This window comes from Oncorhynchus clarkii, chromosome 13 (assembly GCF_045791955.1).
Source record: "Oncorhynchus clarkii lewisi isolate Uvic-CL-2024 chromosome 13, UVic_Ocla_1.0, whole genome shotgun sequence".
Taxonomy (NCBI): Eukaryota; Metazoa; Chordata; class Actinopteri; order Salmoniformes; family Salmonidae; genus Oncorhynchus; species Oncorhynchus clarkii.
This window is the reverse complement of record NC_092159.1, coordinates 27,393,820-27,414,993: the sequence shown is the minus strand read 5'-3', so window position 1 is coordinate 27,414,993 and position 21,174 is coordinate 27,393,820. Positions and strand designations below refer to the sequence as shown.

General features: G+C 40.0%; 1 protein-coding gene across 1 annotated transcript in view; it reads left to right on the top strand.

Moving 5' to 3' along the window:
• Positions 1-4,253: 4,253 nt before the first annotated feature.
• LOC139423529 (gelsolin-related protein of 125 kDa-like) overlaps positions 4,254-21,174 on the top strand; it is a 35,330-nt gene continuing 18,409 nt past the window's right edge. Inside the window, exon 1 of the mRNA XM_071175130.1 lies at positions 4,254-4,810. Within this exon, the coding sequence (XP_071031231.1) occupies positions 4,486-4,810 (325 nt within the window). The 5' untranslated portion in view covers positions 4,254-4,485. The remainder of the gene's footprint in view (positions 4,811-21,174) is intronic.

Here is a 21,174-nt window from a genome sequence, read left to right as displayed (position 1 = left end):
ATCCTAAACAGCGAGTTATCAGCTGCAGCTGGAAACCTATGTGGCCTAGGAAAGGACAGACAAGCTCCTGAGAACAACAGGGTACAACGTATCCGTTTTATGACACTACGACCAGACAGATTCTACAAGGGATGGGGGCGATCTCTGCTGGGCAAACCAGTCTTCCATCTTCGACCCATCATGACACAGGTACAAGAATGTCAATATACTTTTATAATATTCTACAGGAAGGCCGCCCAAACCGGGTGATTTCCCTGCTTTCATAGATAAAATGGCGGCTCTATCCTCCTCTTGTTATAGTCCAAATTAAATTACTCTCTTTTTTTATCATCAATAACGTACCTGAAAAAGGGGAGAAATAATCACGAGAGTGATACGATATCATTTCCTCAATGAGAACTTTTAGTTCAATGAGGAAAGACCGCGATTTCCCCGGGAACTTGGGTGGAGACCAGAGCAATCGATCTCAGGCTCATAGATTAAGAGCATTTAGTAGACAGATTAACACTTCTACCCTTCCATTAGGCACCACAAAATAAAGTAATCAATATAACGTTTACACATTCCTCTCACAATTCGTACCCTTTGTACGCTTGACGGATTTGAACTATATAACACAATTATATGAATGTTATCAATCTCTATCAACTAATACTGAATGCATGATCTTTTTAACCTTAGATGTTTTAAGATCCTCACATACTATGAACTTACTAATACTTTTTAATGTATAACAGGCTATGAATATTACCAATAACCTGTCACACATGGTGTTGAGTCTAAATCTACCCTTCTATCCTCACACTTTCGGAGTTTATATCAACATATAACTCTACTATAGCATGATCTGTGAGGGCGGCGGGCATTGAACATTATGCCAGTACACCCATGACTGCGGGACATTGAGGAAAATGTCTCATTGGGCCAGCTGATGGGCCCTGGGCAAATCTCTTGTACTGGAAGTACTCTGACATGACTTCCTCTGGTGTAATCATGCCTTAGTCAAGAGCTCCTTGTAAAAGACAACCAAACTCCTCCTGACCATACTGACTGAAGGCCTCTCTGACTAAGAACCACACAGAGACCTGCATTTTGTAGTCGGTTTAATAATACTTGTGAAAACTGACTTCAGGTGATTGAGGGATCTAGTCTTGATTAAACGTCATAGGAAGTTTTATCATGTGGAGGTTTCATTCAGGTCTCTGTTTAATTAAATCATCTGTTTGTCTCTGACAGGAGAGAGACCAGACTCTCCTTCTGACAGCAGGAAGAGTCCTTCAGGGAAACCAGACCCTGAGACGTCCAAACCAGCAGGACGACATCACTGCCCCCAGTGTGGAAAGAGTTTTACTCAGTTAGGGAGCCTGAGAACACACAAGAGAATACACACTGGAGAGAAGCCTTACCACTGTTCCCAATGTGGAATGACGTTTACCCAGTTAGGGAGCCTGCAAATGCATGAGAGGAACACACAGGGGAAAAACTTTTCCAATGTTCCTATTGTGGAAAGAGTTGTACCCAGTTAGGGAGCCCGAAGGAGCATGAGAGAAGACACACTGGAGAAAAGCCTTACCAATGTTCCCATTGTGGAAAGCATTTTGCACAGTTAGGAAACCTGAACCAGCATGAGAGGACACACACAGGAAAAATGACGTACCACTGCTCCCACTGTGGAAAGAGAGTTACCCGGTTAAGGTACCTGAAAGAGCATGAAAGAATAGATACAAATATGCCGGAGGAGAAGCCATACCACAGCTTTCATTGTGGAAAAACATTTTCCCAGTCAGAGGACCTGAAAACACATGAGAGAGGCTGTGTTCTGAATTGTGTTTTTGACTGAGAATGTGTGTTTTTGTTTGGGCTGTCAGACTTGAGATAACTTTGTGTAATGTTAGTGTACTATTTTTTTATTGCGATTAATCCATTGTCTGAAAGTGTTGAAAATACACTGAAAGCATCCAAAATGCATACTATATACCGCTAAAATCTACAATTTCATGTAAAAACAAGATAACATGGAGGTTAAATAAAGTGCGCTTTATCAAAGTAACATATTGTGACCCGTCCACTGAGGGGCGCTGTAGATTCAGAATATCCATAACAACTACAGGTCAAACAGGGAAATGGTTCACATCGTTTTTCCACCATTCATTTTCCCACAGGGCTGTGTTTTGTTTAGGCTCACCCTGGTGTGACGTTTTGATAACCATGTGAATCTCTCTAGGACAAGGTGACTGAGGGCACACCATGTGTTGTGAATCTGTTGTAATGTTTTTAATATTGTATAACTGCCTTTATTTTGCTGTACCCCAGGAAGAGTAGCTGCTGCCTTGGCAGGAACTAATGGAGATCCTTTATTCACGGATTCGAAAATGCTAATTAGCATCAAAGTAGACGACATGCAAGACTACTACTACTAATAATAAACTTCTTCCATTAAGTATGATGGAGGCCACTAAGACTACAAATCCCTGCTGCTCCACGGATTCAGACTACACATAATAATAATAACAAACTTCTTCCATTAAGTATGATGGAGGCCACTAAGACTACAAATCCCTGCAGCTCCATGGATTCAGACTACACATAATAATAATAACAAACTTCTTCCATTAAGTATGATGGAGGCCACTAAGACTACAAATCCCTGCAGCTCCATGGATTCAGACTACACATAATAATAATAACAAACTTCTTCCATTAGGTATGATGGAGGCCACTAAGCCTATAAATCCCTGCAGCTCCACGGATTCAGACTACAAATAATAATAATTATAATAAACTCCTTCCAAAAAGTGTGATGGAGGTCACTATGTTCTTGGGGACCTTTAATGCTGCAGAAATGTTTTTGGTACCCGTCCCCAGATTTGTGCCTTGCCACAATCCTGTCTTGGAGCTCTACGGACAATTCCTTTGACCTCATGGCTTGGTTACCTGTGGGACCATATATAGACAGGTGTGTGCATTTCCAAATCATGTCCAATCAATTGAATTTACCACAAGTGGCCTCCAATCAAGTTGTAGAAACATCTCAAGGATGATCAATGGAATCGGGGTGCATCTGAGCTCAATTTCGAGTCTCATAGCAAAGGGTCTGAATACGTGCATAATTGTAAAAAAACAACTGTTTTTGGTTTGTCATTATGGGGTATTGTGATGTCATTATGGGGTATTGTGATGTCATTATGGGGTATTGTGATGTCGTTATGGGGTATTGTGATGTCATTATGGTGTATTGTGATGTCATTATGGGGAATTGTGTGTAGATTGATGAGGGAAAAAATCTTCCATTTTAGAATAAGGCTGTAATGTAACAAAATGTGTAAAAAGTGAAGGGGTCTGAATACATTACGAATGCACTGTATACCCCTGGTAGACTTTTCTATCACTGGGAGAGTTTTCTACCGTTGGCAGATTCTTCTTCTGCTGGCAGAATGTTGGCAGAGTTTTCTACCATTGGCAGTTTTGTACAGTCATGTGATATGTGGTATAGAAAACTCCAATCTTAGGAGAGTACATGAGAGGCACTATACTGTGTGTCTGCAGGTGTCTATCTGGTCAAAACCACTGATACTGGTGCCCCTCCACCCTCTGGTGGGATGTCGACAGAGAAACCAAGATTTGTGTGTATTGGGTATATGTTGTGAAATTGTTTGATATTACTTGTTAGATATTACTGCACTGTCAGAGCTAAAACCACAAGCATTTCACAACACCCGCAATAACATCTGCTAAACACGTGTATGTGACCAATAAAATGTGATTTGGATTTGGATTTGAAAATAAACATCCTATTTATCAAAGGTGCTTTTGCCTGGAGTCAAAATGACTCCAAATTTGAATTTGTTAAAAGTCCATATTGATACTGAAACACTAAACCATATTTAGATTTATTAAGAACAAGTTGATTGACAAAGTCATGAAAAATTGGAAGAATTGAATAAACCACATTTTGGCTATAATAAAAGATATGCCTCTGGGGTCAAAATGATCCATGTCAGATGTATGGCTAAATAAAAATATGTAGTGGGTGTAAAGTTTGTTTTAAATTCTAAAACGAATCAATCAACACATGCTTCTCTTTGAACAACTTAATATAATAATCAACTTTTATGAAATAAATGAAAAATAAACGTTTGGTTCCTCAACTGCGTTGCCCACTCCAGTCAGCTGGTGGAGATGTGAGTTTTTTAGGTTCCGGCGACGCTGCCAGTGTGACGTGTTATCTAGTGGACGGGACGCTCCTTCAACAACAACAACAGCTAGTCAGACACCTCCGTAGCTTTCTAGCAAACATAGCAGCAACACTCACGCTCTTTACACTGTTTTGGTGTATAGTAGTCGCTGTGTATGAAACACACTTCTGTTGTATGTACTTGATGGCCCATTTAATTATATATTTACGTTGTTTGTCAGCTAGCTGGTTTGCTAAATTAGCTTAGAACTAGTCTAGTCGCTAATGCTAGCTAGCTAACATCCTCGACCATGAGTTCACTAAGCTACTCTTCTCCTGTTAAAGAAGAGGTGGTCTGCTGGACGGAGAAAGAAGCTCTTGTGAAAGAGGAGGAGGAAGAGGAGGCTGTTACAATACAAAAACAAGTAGAGGGTGAGGCTGTTACAGTGAAAGAAGAAGAGAAAGACGTTTCAGTGAAAGAAGAGGAAGACGCGTTCAGAGTGAACGAGGAGGAGGATGTTACAGTAAAAGAAGAGGAGAAAGAGGAGGATGCAGTTTTTGGAGTGAAAGAGGAGGAGGGGAAGATGACTGTCACATTGGAGGAAGAAGAGGATGTTGGAGATCTGTTAAATACCAGTAAGTACCGTCTTTACAGTCGTTGAACCAATATGAAGTAAAGGGGTTCTACACTTTAATGTTGTTCTGTAGGAATGGCTGAAGCTTCACTTTAAGGTGTAGAACATTCAGGCATTGTCAATGCATCCATTGACAATGCCTGAAGTACTGTAGTTCTCAATATCTCCTATTAGTTTAGCCCAATATGTAGTCTTAAAGGGGCAATCAGCAGTTGTTACATCCATTGTGGGACTTATACATTAATGATATGTACTCATTGTTTCTTGAAGAAATCACTTATAAATGCCTCATGAGCTTTGTTCAACTGTTGTACCCCATCAGAATCTGAAAAAAAAACAATGTAAACCAACACTGTATAGCCTCAACATGGTTAAAACTATAATGTTGATATCATGGATGGTCAGTCCTTGCATCCATAGGTCTGTCTATGAATTTGAAAGTAATTACATTTCTCCAGACCCATCATCATCTTATTACCAAAACAGTGGTGGAATGACAGATTTGTTATTGTTTGAACAGCAGATTGCTGGGTTGTGTGGGTTTTTTAAACAGCAACAAAATGACTGCCCAGAGACTTGGTTTGGTAAACAGCTGAAGGATGGGGGAAGGAGAAGTGTAACCACTCTCAAATTCATAGAGAAAGCTATTGTAGCAACTGTAACCCAACACCTAGCGACCTCGTCATGAAGTTCAGACATCTTGGCGTAACAGTTATAAGGTGTTGACTTGACAGTCAGTGGACCCAGGTTTGAGTCCACCTCAGGCCTACTCCCTGAATTCACTACACTATGAATACAAGGACTGGCTATCCATGAGTTCATAATGAAAGTTTTAACCAGATTTTGAGGCTATATAGTATATTCTAGAATTCATCCATGATGTCATAATGATAGTTTAACCAGGTTTCTAGGCTATATAGTATATTCTATAATTGCCAGTGAAGATTTCTTGTGGGTGTCAAATTATTAGAGCTGTTGATAAGTCATTGTATAATATTCAGCCATTTTTTTTTCATGCCATTACATTAAAGGCAAGACATACCTAGATTCAGTTACATTCATGAATTGGTTTGAAACCTTTGTTTTAATCCCTTCTCAAAGTTGGTGCCTTGACGGATTTGTAAAAAACAGTTTGTCATAAAACACTATTTTTTACATTTATTTAAATGTAACCTTTTTTTAACTAGGCAAGTCAATTAAGAACAAATTCTTATTTACAATGACTGCCTACCCTGGGCGACACTGGGCCAATTGTGTGCCGCCCTATGGGACTCCCAATAACGGCCGGAATCAAACAAGGGTGTCTGTAGTGAAGCCTCAAGCACTAAGATGCAGTGTCTTAGACCGCTGCGCCACTCATGAGCCCCAAAATCATGTTCTAGTGCTGTCCCCAACTAAAATATATCTTGGTCAACCAAGAGTCATCTGTTCTTTCCATCAATCGCCCCATGTGTTTTAATAAAATCAACTATATGTATGTAACTTGTCTGATGCTTTAACCAGCTGTTTTGTGATTAAATAATTACAGATACACAAATTACTAGAGGGAGCCAGTCATCAATATAACCTAACCAGAAGATGAAAATTATACAAATCTTAAAGTAACTTTTATTGCCATTATGACATCATGGATGAATTCTAGTTGCCAACTATGTAAAAATAGCCGACATAAAGCCTACAAATAAAAACACTGCAGCCTGCAGGTAGAAAATATCCTGATTAAAAATAAATATTCTATAAATCACATTGGCTGCACATGCCCTGTCGACAACGAACTTGAAACATTCCATCAACTGGGTCAGCCGAAACTCCCAATAGCAAGCTTGCGACATTGTATAAAATATTCTGGGGCCTCAGTTTCCCAGTGAATTCGGGACAGACACAGCTGCTTTAGGCTATTTTTGCAAAGGATAAGAAGTAATCTTAAATACCGGATCTTGTTGTCGGACATTTTTTGTATTCAGATCTCTGAAATGCACTCTAACTATGTAGCATTTATTGTCTCCTTATGTTACGCTGGGAAAACAGTTTTCATGGGCACAGAAATCCTAAATCATTTCAGAGTTTGGATTTCGCAATGGTTTAAACCGAGAGTCATCTGAAGTTGATTGACAGCACCCAAATGGATACTGTCATTAACGTGGTTCTTCAATAACTACACATAGTTCTTAATACTGTAGCTGTTTAGTTACAGTCACATGTTCAACTATCATCAGCTGATTCAAGAAATCATTTTCTAAATGCCAGTCAAATGACAAACATCATGACATAGGTATATTTGTTGTTTGGTGACCTTATGGGTCCTACAGTAGGTCTATGTTATTGTTAGGTGAAGTTATGGGTCCTACAGTAGGTTTATGTTGTTGTTAGGTGAAGTTATGGGTCCTACAGTAGGTCTATGTTATTGTTAGGTGAAGTTATGGGCCAATTTGGCAAACACTTACAAACCCTCATTGTCAGGCTGATGGCAAAGCTAGCCAAAGTACAATTCTGGTTGAAGTGTTTTTTAAAAGTTTAAAGCAGTTGATTTGCGACAGTAACACAAACATATTAAGTAGGAGATTCAAGCGAGCTTTACAATTATAATCCAAAGTTGTGTGAAATGCACTCATAAGCAACCTAGAAATGGAGTTTACTCCCATGAGTTTTCCCCCATTCACATTCAGAATACATTGTGAAAAACTCAAATCTTTGCTCACCGTTTTTGCTCCAGGCAGATATACTACATCCATAACTAGTGGTTTCCTCATGACCATATATACTACAGCCATAACTAGTGGTTTCCTCATTACCAGATATACTACATCCATAACTATCGGTTTCCTCATTACCAGATATACTACATCCATAACTAGCTGTTTCCTCATTACCAGATATACTACATCCATAACTAGTGGTTTCCTCATTAGCAGATATACTACATCCATAACTAGTGGTTTCCTCATTACCAGATGTACTACATCCATAACTAGTGGTTTCCTCATTACCAGATATACTACATCCATAACTATCGGTTTCCTCATTACCAGATATACTACATCCATAACTAGCTGTTTCCTCATTACCAGATATACTACATCCATAACTAGTGGTTTCCTCATTAGCAGATATACTACATCCATAACTAGTGGTTTCCTCATTACCAGATATACTACATCCATAACTAGTGGTTTCCAAATGAGCAGATATACTACATCCATAACTAGTGGTTTCCTCATTACCAGATATACTACATCCATAACTAGTGGTTTCCTCATTAGCTTGGAGGAGTTTCTGCAATCAAATTGCCCTCGTGCCGCAATTTTAGAAAACACAGAAAGGGGCCGGTATTGGAGACCAAAAGTCTTCTGGCACACTGCTTAGAGTTTCAACAACATTATTTCTAGTTGTTAGATGTTACTTCTATTGTGAAAACAAGACAAAATATGACTTCTTGCTCATTTTAAGACAATTGTCAAATAATTGTAACATTCATTACAGACATCATTTGTCGTACAACATCATGGCTACGCTGTTGGCATCACCTTTTACAGTGTATTTTTTTCACGTTGGTGAACTAGTAAATAGACAGAGCTTAATTAGGGCTAGGCCCCTTTTTTCTCAATTTCTGCCTGAATGACGTGCCCAATGTAAACTGCCTGTTGCTCAGGCCCTGAAGCCAGGATATGCATATAATTGGTACCATTGGAAAGACAACACTTTGTAGAAATGTTAAAATAATATAGGAGAATAACACACTAGATATGGTAGAAGAAAATCAAAAGAAAAACCAACCAGATATTTTTTACATTTTTGAGAGACCATCCTCTTAGAATTGCAACAGAAAAGGCATACTGAAAATTAAATCCCTGGATGCAGTTCCTATGGCTTCCACAAGGTGTCAGCAGTCTATGTTCAAGGTTGCAGGCTTGTAACTTCCAAAACGAATAAGAAATATCAGTTTTAGTACAGGGACACAGTCTTGGAAATTCGTGTTTGCGCGCGACATGAAGACAGGACGCACCTGCTAAAGTCGGTTTCCTATTGAACATACTTCTTTCCGTAAGAAATATTATAGTTTAATTACATTTAGGGACATTTACTTATATCTGAGGAGTAAATAGAAACATATTTTGACTTGTTGAAACAAAGTTTAGGGTTTAGCTTTTTGGATTCCTTTGTCTGCATGTTGAACGAGTGGATTACTCAACAATTGTTAACAGACAGATTATTTGAAATCAAATCAAATCAAATTGGAGGTGATATGGTCCTTGACTAGTCTCTCAAAGCACTTCATGATGACGGAAGTGAGTAGTCGTTTAGCTCAGTTACCTTCGATTTCTTGGGAACAGGAACAATGGTGGCCCTCTTGAAGCATGTGGGAACAGCAGACTGGGATAGGGATTGATTGAATATGTCCGTAAACACACCAGCCAGCTGGTCTGCGCATGCTCTGAGGGCGCGACTGGGGATGCCGTCTGGGCCTGCAGCCTTGCGAGGGTTAACACGTTTAAATGTTTTACTCACCTCGGCTGCAGTGAAGGAGAGGCCGCATGTTTTGGTTGCAGGCCGTGTCAGTGGCACTGTATTGTCCTCAAAGCGGGCAAAAAAAGTTATTTAGTCTGCCTGGGAGCAAGACATCCTGGTCTGTGACGGGGCTGGTTTTCTTTTTGTAATCCGTGATTGACTGTAGACCTTGCCACATACCTCTTGTGTCTGAGCCGTTGAATTGAGATTCTACTTTGTCTCTATACTGACGCTTAGCTTGTTTGATTGCCTTGCGGAGGGAATAGCTGCACTGTTTGTATTCGGTCATGTTTCCGTTCACCTTGCCCTGATTAAAAGCAGTGGTTCGCGCTTTCAGTTTCACGCGAATGCTGCCATCAATCCACAGTTTCTTGTTTGGGAATGTTTTAATCGTTGCTATGGGAACGACATCTTCAACGCACATTCTAATGAACTCGCACACAGAATCAGCGTATTCGTCAATGTTGTTGTCTGCAATACGAAACATATCCCAGTCCACGTGATGGAAGCAGTCTTGGAGTGTGGAATCAGATTGGTCGGACCAGCGTTGAACAGACCTCAGCGTGGGAGCTTCTTGTTTTAGTTTCTGTCTGTAGGCAGGGATCAACAAAATGGAGTCGTGGTCAGCTTTTCCGAAAGGAGGGCGGGGCAGGGCCTTATATGCGTCGCGGAAGTTAGAATAGCAGTGATCCAAGGTTTTTCCAGCCCTGGTTGCGCAATCGATATGCTGATACAATTTAGGGAGTCTTGTTTTCAGATTAGCCTTGTTAAAATCCCCAGCTACAATGAATGCAGCCTCAGGATGTATGGATTCCAGTTTGCAAAGAGTCAAATAAAGTTTGTTCAGAGCCATCGATGTGTCTGCTTGGGGGGGAATATATACGGCTGTGATTATAATCGAAGAGAATTCCCTTGGTAGATAATGCGGTCGACATTTGATTGTGAGGAATCCTAAATCAGGTGAACAGAAGGACTTGAGTTCCTGTATGCTTTTGTGACCACACCACGTCTCGTTAGCCATAAGGCATACGCCCCCGCCCCTCTTCTTACCAGAAAGATGTTTGTTAATGTCGGCGCGATGCGTGGAGAAACCAGCTGAATGCACCGACTCCGACTGCGTCTCTCCAGTGAGCCATGTTTCCGTGAGGCAAAGAACGTTACAGTCTCTGATGTCCCTCTGGAATGCTACCCTTGCTCGGATTTCATCAACCTTGTTGTCAAGAGACTGGACATTGGCGAGAAGTATACTGGGGAGTGGTGCACGATGTGCCCGTCTCCGGAGTCTGACCAGAAGACCGCTACGTTTCCCTCTTTTATGAAGTCGTTTTTTTGGGTCGCCTGCTGGGATCCATTCCGTTGTCCTGGGTGAAAGGCAGAACACAGGATCCGCTTCGCGAAAGTCATATTCTTGGTCGTACTGATGGTGAGTTGACGCTGCTCTTATATTCAGTAGTTCTTCTCGACTGTATGTAATGAAACCTAAGATGACCTGGGGTACTAATGTAAGAAATAACACGTAAAAAAACAAAAAACTGTATAGTTTCCTAGGAACTATAATTCACTGTATCACAATTCCAGTGGGTCAGAAATGTACATACACTAAGTTGACTGTGCCTTTAAACATCTTGGAAAATTCCTGAAAATGATGTCATGGCTTTAGAATCTTCTGATAGGCTAATTGACATCAAGTTAATTGGATGTGTACCTGTGGATGTATTTCAAGGCCTACCTTGACACTCAGTGCCTCTTTGCTTGACATCATGGGAAAATCTAAAGAAATCAGCCAAGATCTCAGAAAAACAATTGTAGACCTCCACAAGTCTGGTTCATCCTTGGGAGCAATATCCAAATGCTTGAGGGTACCATGTTCATCTGTACAAACTGTAGTTTGCAAGTATAAACACCATTTGACCATGCAGCCGTCATACCTCTCAGGAAGGAGACGCGTTCTGTCTCCTAGAGATGAACGTACATTGGTTTCGAAAAGTGCAAATCAATCCCAGAACAACAGCAAAGGACTGTGTGAAGATGCTGGAGAAAACGGGTACAAAAGTATTTATATCCACAGTAAAACGAGTCCTATATCGACGTATATCGACGTAACCTGAAAGGCCTCTCAGCAGGGAAGAAGCCACTTCTCCAAAAACCGCCATAAAAAAAGCCAGACTACGGTTTGCAACTGCACATGGGGACAAAGATTGTTCTTTGTGGAGAAATGTCCTCTGGTCGGATGAAACAAAAACAGAACTGCTTGGCCATAATGACCATCGTTATGTTTGGAGGAAAAAGGGAGACGCTTGCAAGCCGAAGAACACTATCCCAACCGTGAAGCATGGGGGTGGCAGCATCATGTTGTGGGGGTGCTTTGCTGCAGGAGGGACTGGTGCACTTCACAAAATGGATGTCATCATGAGGACGAGAAAATGATGTGGATATGTTGAAGCAACATCTCAAGACATCAGTCAGGAAGTTAAAGCTTGGTTGCAAATGGATCTTCCAAATGGACAATGACCACAAGCATGCTTCCAAAGTTGTGGCAAAATGGCTTAAGGACAACAAAGTCAAGGTATTGGAGTGACCATCACAAGGTCCTGACCTCAATCCTATAGAAAATGTGTGGGCAGAACTGAAAAGTGTGTGCGAGCAAGGAGGCCTACAAACCTGACTCAGTTACACTAGCTCTGTCAGGAGGAATGGGCCAACATTCACCCACCTTATTGTGGAAGCTTGTGGAAGGCTACCCGAAATGTTTGACTGAAGTTAAACAGTTTAAAGGCAAAGCTACCAAATACTAATTGAGTGTATGTAAACTTCTGACCCACTGGGAGTGTGATGAAAGAAATAAAAGCTAAAATAAATAATTATCTCTACTATTATTCTGACATTTCATATTCTTTTAATAAAGTGGTGACCCTAACTGACCTAAAACAGGGAATTTTTTACTAGGATTAAATGTCAGGAATTGAGTTTAAACTGAGTTTAAATGTTTTGGGCTAAGGTGAATGTAAACTTCCAACTTCAACTGTATATGTACCTAAATGTTTAATATCCATAATTGTTATGATTAAACATTTGAATTGCGCGCCCTCCAGTTTCACTGGAAGTTGTCACTCTAGCGGGACGCCTCGGCTTAAGAATGTGAGTTTAAATAGACTGAAGAAGTTCATGTGAGTTTCCTTGAGTAGCATCCTGATCTTGCACTGATAGTGTGCTGTAATATTCAGAATACATTTTGAAAAACTTAAATCTTCACTCACCATTTTTGCTCCAGGTACACTACTGACGATGCGCTCCCAAAATTTCACCAGGCTCACTGTTCATAACTCTTGGAAGTGCTTGCACAAAGGACAGTAACATCTCATCCTGTGTTCTTGGAATCTGAAAAACTAAAATCTTCACTCACCATTTTTGCTCCAGGCAGATATACTACATCCATAACTAGTGGTTTCCTAATTCGCAGGGAGGAGTTTCTGCAAACAAATTGTGTGTGCATTGCCCTCGTGGCGCAATTTTAGCAAACACAGAAAGGGTCCTAAATTGGAAACCAAAAGTATTTTGGCACACTGCTTAGGATTTCAACAACTTTAATAACTTTTTCCTAGCCTACAATAATCAAAGTTACTACTAATGTGAAAACAAGATGAAAATATGACTGTTCTTTCTCATTTTAAGACATTTGTTAAATAATTTGAGCATTCATTACAGACATCAATTGTTGTATAACATCATGGCTACGCTGTTGGCATCACCTTTTACAGTGGATTTCTGCTGTTGTGGCCCTGTAACCATCTGTCTGACTTTGTTGTTCACACAGGAGAGAGACGTGACTATTGTGGATCCTCTGGGGAGCCTCAACAACCTCATGATGCTGACAAGGCAGAGAAGAGTCTCTCCACATTAGAACACCTCAAGAAACACCAGCAGAGATCCAAAGGGAAGAGAACTCACTGCTGCTCTGATTGTGGGAAGAGTTTCACCTCCTCAGGCATTACAATTCATCAGAGAATCCACACAGGAGAGAAACCTTTTAGCTGTACTCAATGTGGGAAGAGTTTTACTCAGTCAACCAGCCTGATATCACACCAGAGAATCCACACAGGAGAGAAACCTTTTAGCTGTACTCAATGTGGGAAGAGTTTTACTCAGTCAACCATCCTGATATCACACCAGAGAACACACACAGGTGTAAAACCCTATAGCTGTGCTCATTGTGGGAAGAGATTCACCTCCTCAAAAGTCGTTAATGTACATCAAAAAATCCATACAGGAGAGAAACCTTTTAGCTGCTCTGACTGTGGAAAGAGTTTTCTACTCTCAGGACAATTAAAATCACACCAGAGAACACACACAGGAGAGAAAACCTGTAGCTGTGATGAATGTGGGAAGAGTTACACTACATTTAACAATCTGATGGTACACCAGAGAACACACACAGGAGAGAAACCATATTGCTGTGGTCAATGTGGGAAGAGTTTCACTCAGCCACATACCCTGATATCACACCAGAGAACACACACAGGTGAGAAACCTTATTGCTGTGGTCAATGTGGGAAGAGTTTTACTCAGCCACATACCCTGAAATCACACCAGAGAACACACACAGGAGAGAAACCTTATAGCTGTGATCAATGTGGGAAGCATTTTACTCAGTCAAGCCACTTGATAGCACACCAGAGAACACACACAGGAGAGAAACCTCATAGCTGTGCTCAATGTGGGAAGAGTTTTACTACATCTTGCCAGCTAACTACTCACCAGAGAACACACACAGGAAATAATCCTTATAGCTGTACTCAATGTGGGAAGAGTTTTACTCAGTCAAGCCACCTGATATCACACCAGAGAACACATACAGGAGAGAAACCTTATGGCTGTGATAAATGTGACAAGAGATACTCTGATAAAAGATATCTGATTAAACATCAGAAAATACATGCATGAAGGAGTTTTTTCATTATATCAAACATTGTAGAAGGAGTATTTGTTTGTTGATTGTCTCAAGGTTGGGCAGTCAAACAGTTTTGTGTTTTGCTTTTAGCCAGTGCATCACTATTTCTTTTGACTGCAAGTTTTTCCGTATTGGAGATGAGTTTTGTTTGGGCTCGTTCCAAGTGGACGCTATTGAGTTTTAGGAAAACTAGAGTTCTAGAAGCTAGTGAGTTTTAGGAAGATGAGAGTTCTAGAAGCTAGTGAGTTTTAGGAAGATGAGAGTTCTAGAAGCTAGTGGAGTTTTTTTACTACATTCGTTTTAGGATTCTATAGAAACAAAAAGGTGAGAAATAACACTATTGTATATTATTATTTAGAAATAAACTTTTTTTTCTTGTTTTTAATTGTTGACAGCCAGTAGACACCATCTTAATATTGTAGAAAGTGAAGCATTGTAGTTGATTATAATGTGAAATGGAAGTTGTTTTCTGTTGGTGGTGAGCAATCTTGTCCAACAAAAATATAGGATATATTTCTTGTTGTCTTAAAGGGGGAAGGTGTTACTGGCTTTAGTTTTTCTTTTATGTTTTGAGGTTGGACTTTAGCACGTCTAGCTCGTAGGGCGCACTGATTGGTGTCACCTCGTTAGTCAGGATGTGTTACACCAGTTCTTTTGTTTGCCCAGTGCTCCAGTTGTCTTGATAGATGTGGAGAGTCAACACCTTTAGTTGATCCACCTTTTTGGTTTGCTTCCTGTCTTTAAGTTTGTGGGTTATTATTTTGTTCTCCTATTCTTGGGCAGATTTAGAGGGTCTCATGGTGGGTGTCTTTTATGTTCCAGTTGTTGTTACTAGTCAACTTTCAGAGGACACTGAGAGCAAAAATTGCAAGATTATGTTATAATACTTTTATTGCATCAAATGGTTGTTTTATGCAACAGAATAGAGGGTTCTTAGAACTATTGTGTCTGTGTGTTCTACTGAGGATGGGCCTCTAGGAGAAAACACTGACAGGAGATTTACAGTGTCTTTTGGGTGATGATATCTAAAGAGACTGCATTCCAGAGCATGAGATAATGTTTTTTTCTATATGGTACCAGGGAGAGATGACCTCAGGGCCAGACCCTGGTCTCTACACAAAGAGTACTGTTTTTACAGCAGATACTGTCTGCTGTGAATTATAAGTACCTTTCATACAAATCTTAATCTTGTGACCCGTTCTATACATCTGTTGTTCGTCATGTAGATTGAAAGGGGTGTATCTTGGCTGTAAAAGACCTTTGTACTTATGTCTCGTGGCTCTCAACGAATCATCTGGGGGTGATTCGTCGACCAGCCATCATTATCGTAGAGCACTCAATTGATTAACTTTTATATGTGTACGTTGTATTGCCTGCTTCCTTATTAAGTGAATAAAGATTTAGTTTAAGAATAACTCTGACTTGTGTGATAAGTTTGTCTCCTCAATTGATATTAAAGAAATTAACCACATTTGGCGATGGGGATGTGAATCTTCACTTGGTGACCGCTCCTGACGACCTTGGTAAATGGTGCACCAGGGATCCCTCAAACATGGGATCTCAGGGAGACCACACTTTGGGAATGGAGCAGATGGACCCACCTTTGATCTGAGAGGCAGCGAGCCGAGTGGATACCACATCTCAAACCTAGTTTTAAAAAAAAGAGATGAGCGAAACACTCAAAGTGTAGTTTTTAGAAAAGCCTCGTAGGCTCTGAGTGTGTATTACTGTGTGAGGGGGGCACCTTGGAGGTGTAAACAGGGCCCATTCAAGAGGCTCTGAGTGTGTATTCCTGTGTGAGGGAGGCACCTTTGGAGGTGTAAACAGAGCCCAGGTTCTGAGTGTGTATTCCTGTATTTTCCCAGTATGGGAGGAGTTGCTAGATTTATTGAATAAACCTTTTTCCATAAAGTTAGAGTGAACAAAGGTGGCTGACTAACTGTTGATGTTGAAGAAGCATCCCGTCCACTAGATGATACGTCACAGTGCCAGAATCACCTGAAAGACGCACATCGCCATCTGCTGACTGGAGTTGGTATCGCAGTTGAGAAAATAATTTCAGACAAAAAGCGACTGCCCCTAAAAACCAACGACTCCCTTTGAAAACGGGCAATGTGGCATCAGAAACATTTATTACAGTGTAAAAATGTACTACAAAGTGTAGCTAAATAGAATATCTTTGGTCATTCCCACTCAGCACGTGACGTCCAGGGACGTTGAATTATGGGGCGATATCAGTTCTGTCTGTTGTGGCCTCTATTTTGCCCCAAATTAGCCATCCCAAATTGGGCTGTGTATAACTATGTAAATGTCTCTCGGACAAGGTGACTTTTATCAATATACACTATAAAAAGTAAAGGATCCTGTAGTATCCTGTAGGGGTTCGTCAAATTGAAACTGTGGGGGAACCCCTATAAGTTCTTTGAAGAACCCATTATAATGGTTGCTCAAAGAACCTTTTGGGGTTCATTTTTTTAAACTCCCTGTCCACCCTCCCTCCATTATATATATTTTTTAATAGTAATAATAACAAAATTGATTTTAATAATTAATTGTTTATTTAGTGGCACCACAAATGTGAATTAATATTTACAAAACAATTTACCAAACAAAACACATTACAAAATTTCAACATTTCTGCAGACATGTCAGACCATAATAAATAATACATTTACTTTGTATAGTGCTTTTCATGACATTTAAAAAAATAAAAACAATAATGTACAATAAAAACAACACACATTAAAAATGAATCATTTTTTTTATTTTTTTTATTTTACCTTTATTTAACCAGGCAAGTCAGTTAAGAACAAATTCTTATTTTCAATGACGGCCTGGGAACAGTGGGTTAACTGCCTGTTCAGGGGCAGAACGACAGATTTTGTACCTTGTCAGCTCGGGGGTTTGAACTCGCAACCTTCCGGTTACTAGTCCAACGCTCTAACCACTAGGCTACCCTGCCGCCCCATCATAGGTAAACTAACAATATTGTAGATTGATGATAAATACAGATTTTTCAGCTTTAGTGTGTATATCATATCCACTTAGTTATGTTAGGAAGTTTGCCATCTTTATGACCGGCACTGGTAACTTCACCCCAACTTCTCTTATCCCCAGAACACAGTAACTTAAGAACAAAAGTGTTTTTCTGACATTTTTGGGAAATTTAAGGGATAATAAAAAATCCAGCCCTAGCAGAGCCCCAAGTCCCATGGGGACGTCCTCGAGGGCGTGGATGTTCTCCCCATCAAAGGCCAGCGGGATTTCACTCTCATGGTGATGTGCAGTAAAGGAGTGAAGAGCGGTGAAATCTGTGTCAACAAAAGTTAGAAAAGATGAATACACATACAATTAACAAAGACCATCACAAATGTTCAGCTGTAGTTTTATATCAGCATGCACACCTATGTTTATGAAGAAACAGATGATTGGTGCATAAGCATACCTTGACACGGACATAAAGGCCACTCGGGTCCTCATTGAAGAGGTTGGGCAAGAGCAGAATCGCTGCTGTGGTCTCCAGTCCTAGTAAAGTAAAGCAATGATCTTACTACACTTGCTAATTTTTTTTTACAAAATACATTAGAGAAAGGGAAGGAGTAAGAGCAAATCCCTCTTCTGTTTTGTCCTTCAGGGAGTGTCAAAATAGCAGGATGATGTCCTCCCCCCTGCCTCACCTCTCTACCTCTGATAGTCCTTGAATTGTCTTTTTGCACACCTATGTTGACCTTGAATTATTTTTTTGTCTACATTCATTTCATGGACTTGATTAATTTCTGAGAAGATCTGAAAAGATAATTTGTATGCTAATAGATTTCAGTTTGTATTGACTGCTATGTAGGTTTAATGTACACTTCAAATGCAGCTGTCCTACAACAGGTTGCTGCTCCAACCTTCTTGATCCCAGTTGCATTGTGTCCATGTTTTGTCCTATAAGAATTTCAAAGGAAGAGAAAATGCGTCAAAGAATAGTCTTACAAGCATAATAAATATAGATAAAATATATATTGAAAGATAAATGGTATCGACATACAATGTAATGTAAAATAGCAGAACATATTGGAGAAAGCACTAGCCAATATAGTAGTGCCATACAGTAACAGTACTGCCATACAGGCCTAATGTCACATTTCAAGAAATCTTTGTACACAAATTGTTCAATATTTTATCAGGCTGACTTGAAAGATTATTATGCAACATTTTGCTGCGTGGCAATACTGTGTTTGGATTCTGATGGGCATTTATACAAAAGAGGAAGTCTAGACACTGTATTTATACCATTATGCATTTGAATCCCATCTACAGCTACCATTTAAGATATTAATTTCTCTCCACAAGGGGGCGGACATGTAACGTTTCCAAAATGGGATAGTATTGAACATGAAACGTTTCCAAAATGGGACAGTATTGTCCATGTTACGTTTCCAAAATGGGATAGTATTGAACATGAAACATTTCCAAAATGGGATAGTATTCAACATGTAACGTTATGCCCCCTTGTGAGGAAGACCTCCATTGACGATTCAGTTCGTTGTAACATCCCGCCTGGACAGGTCACCGTCCTTAGTTAGTTAGTTAGTTAGTTAGTTAACGTTAGTTAGTTCATTCTCACAAAAATGAGAACTGCTCTAGATTGTGAACTTACATTAATGAAGTGTAAAGCCATGTTGGCTTTATGGAAACTATATACAATATATGGGAAAGAATATAGTTGAGGCAAATAATCCAAACCTAGTTGTGCCTAGTTAGGACATAACGTTATCTAGCTAGATAACGGTACTGTACTGTAGCTCATACAACGCCGACGGTCAAACCCGGCTTTCTAATATTTACGGTAATTAACTATAGTAACGTTATGGAAGATATTCACAGAAAACCATCATTGTCTTCGTTATTCATTATTAGTATGTTATATTATTATATAAATTATTTCGAGACATATTCAGAGCCAAACATCAACCCAATTTAACCTCTTTAACTTGTTGTCGCATCCAAACTTGTCACCATCGTTTTCAGTTGTAATTGCGAAGTTCCCGGAAGAAGTCCAGCAACAACGGAGGTTCCTCGATGAACCCACCTTCTAACAAGTTCTTTGAAGAACCTTTTGGGGCTTTTTTTCATTGACCAAGAACCCTACGGTTCTTAGGGGATCTGAGAACAACTCCAGTTGAACCCTTCATTTTTAGAGTGTAGTCGGCACTATTTACTCTCAGATTCAAAACATGCTGATTAGCATCAACGATCAAGTCAGCTTCTGCTGCTCCAATACAGTATGAGGTGAGAGGGTGAACTGATGTTGAACCGAGCAGTCAGCTGTTGCTCCAATACAGTACGAAGTGAGACGGTGAACTGATGTTGAACTGGGCAGTCAGCTGCTGCTGCTCCAATACAGTATGAGGTGAGACAGTGAACTGATGTTGATCTGGGCAGACAGTTATTCATTCTGTACTATGAGTCTGGTCTATCATTGTAAGTATTGAAAAAGCCTACTGCACATTATGGTGGAAATTCTAACCAATCAGCATAGACTTTGTCATCTCTTCAAACAATCAACCTTTATTTGATAAGAATTGCAATAATGTAGCTGGTCAACCCTACACTCTGAGGTGGAAGGCAGAGAGCTCCATGACACAAGGAGTTCAGAAGCCTTATATAGTGAAACTATCTTGTGCATATAGAAAACAGGTGATTTTGGTATGTGTCCGTGTGTGGAGAACGAGACACAGACTAACTGTGAATTGGTCATCTCGTTCTGTAGCAACAGCTAGTTATTCTAGTTTTCCAGTGAGGTGTCAAAACAAGAGGAAATCACTCTAGACACTGTTCCTCTGAAGTAGATCAACGGTTCCCTGACTTGGGCCGAGTGCCTTTGGCTTGTCTGTCCAGAGGGTGTGTGGTTGCAGACCCACACAAACATACACATAAACTTCTCAACCTTAAAGATCATTCAACACATTAGAAGTCATATCAACATAAAAAAAAGAGGTTAACATAGATTTTTCAACATTGCACAGAGATAAATCACATTCCAATGTAACAGTATGACTTTAGTCCGTCCCCTCGCCCCAATTGGCCAAATTGGCCCATAACTTCACCTAACAACAAATAAAGGAAAATAGCTCTGTGTGTTGTACAATAGCCTATCCATCAAGGAACAGTTCTCTACACATTATGACCAAAGTTGGGATGTTGGATCCAACATGGAGCACGGCATAACTGTCTTTACCAGAGAAGCACTTTGGTTGCATGTTGCATGTCGTGATGTTTGTCATGCGACTGTCATTCAGAAAATGATTTCCTCGATCAGCTGATGATAGTTGAACATGTGACTAAAATAAAGTTAGGATATTTTTTTCACCTTTATTTAACCAGGTTGGCAAGTTGAGAACAAGTTCTCATTTACAACAAGATAAAGCAAAGCAGTGCGACAAAAACAACACAGAGTTACACATGAGATAAACAAACGAACAGTCAATAACACAATAGAAAAATCTATATAGTGTGTGCAAATGGAGTACGGAAGTAAGGCAAAAAATAGATCATAGTAGCGAAGTAATTACAATTTAGCAAATGAACACCGGAGAGATAGATGTGCAGATGATGATGTGCAAGTAGAAATACTGGTGTGCAAAATAGCACAAAAAAAAAAGAAAAACATGGGGATGAGGTAGGAAGTTGGATGGGCTATTTACAGATGGGCTGTGTACAGCTGCAGCGATCGGTAAACTGCTCAGATAGCTGATGCTTAAAGTTAGTGAGGGAGATATAAGTCTCCAACTTCAGCGATTTTTGCAATTCGTTCCAGTCATTGTCAGCAGAGAACTGGAAGGAAAGGCGGCCAAAGGAGATGTTGGCTTTGGGGATGACCAGTGAGAAACACCTCTTGGAGCGCATGCTATGGGTAGGTGTTG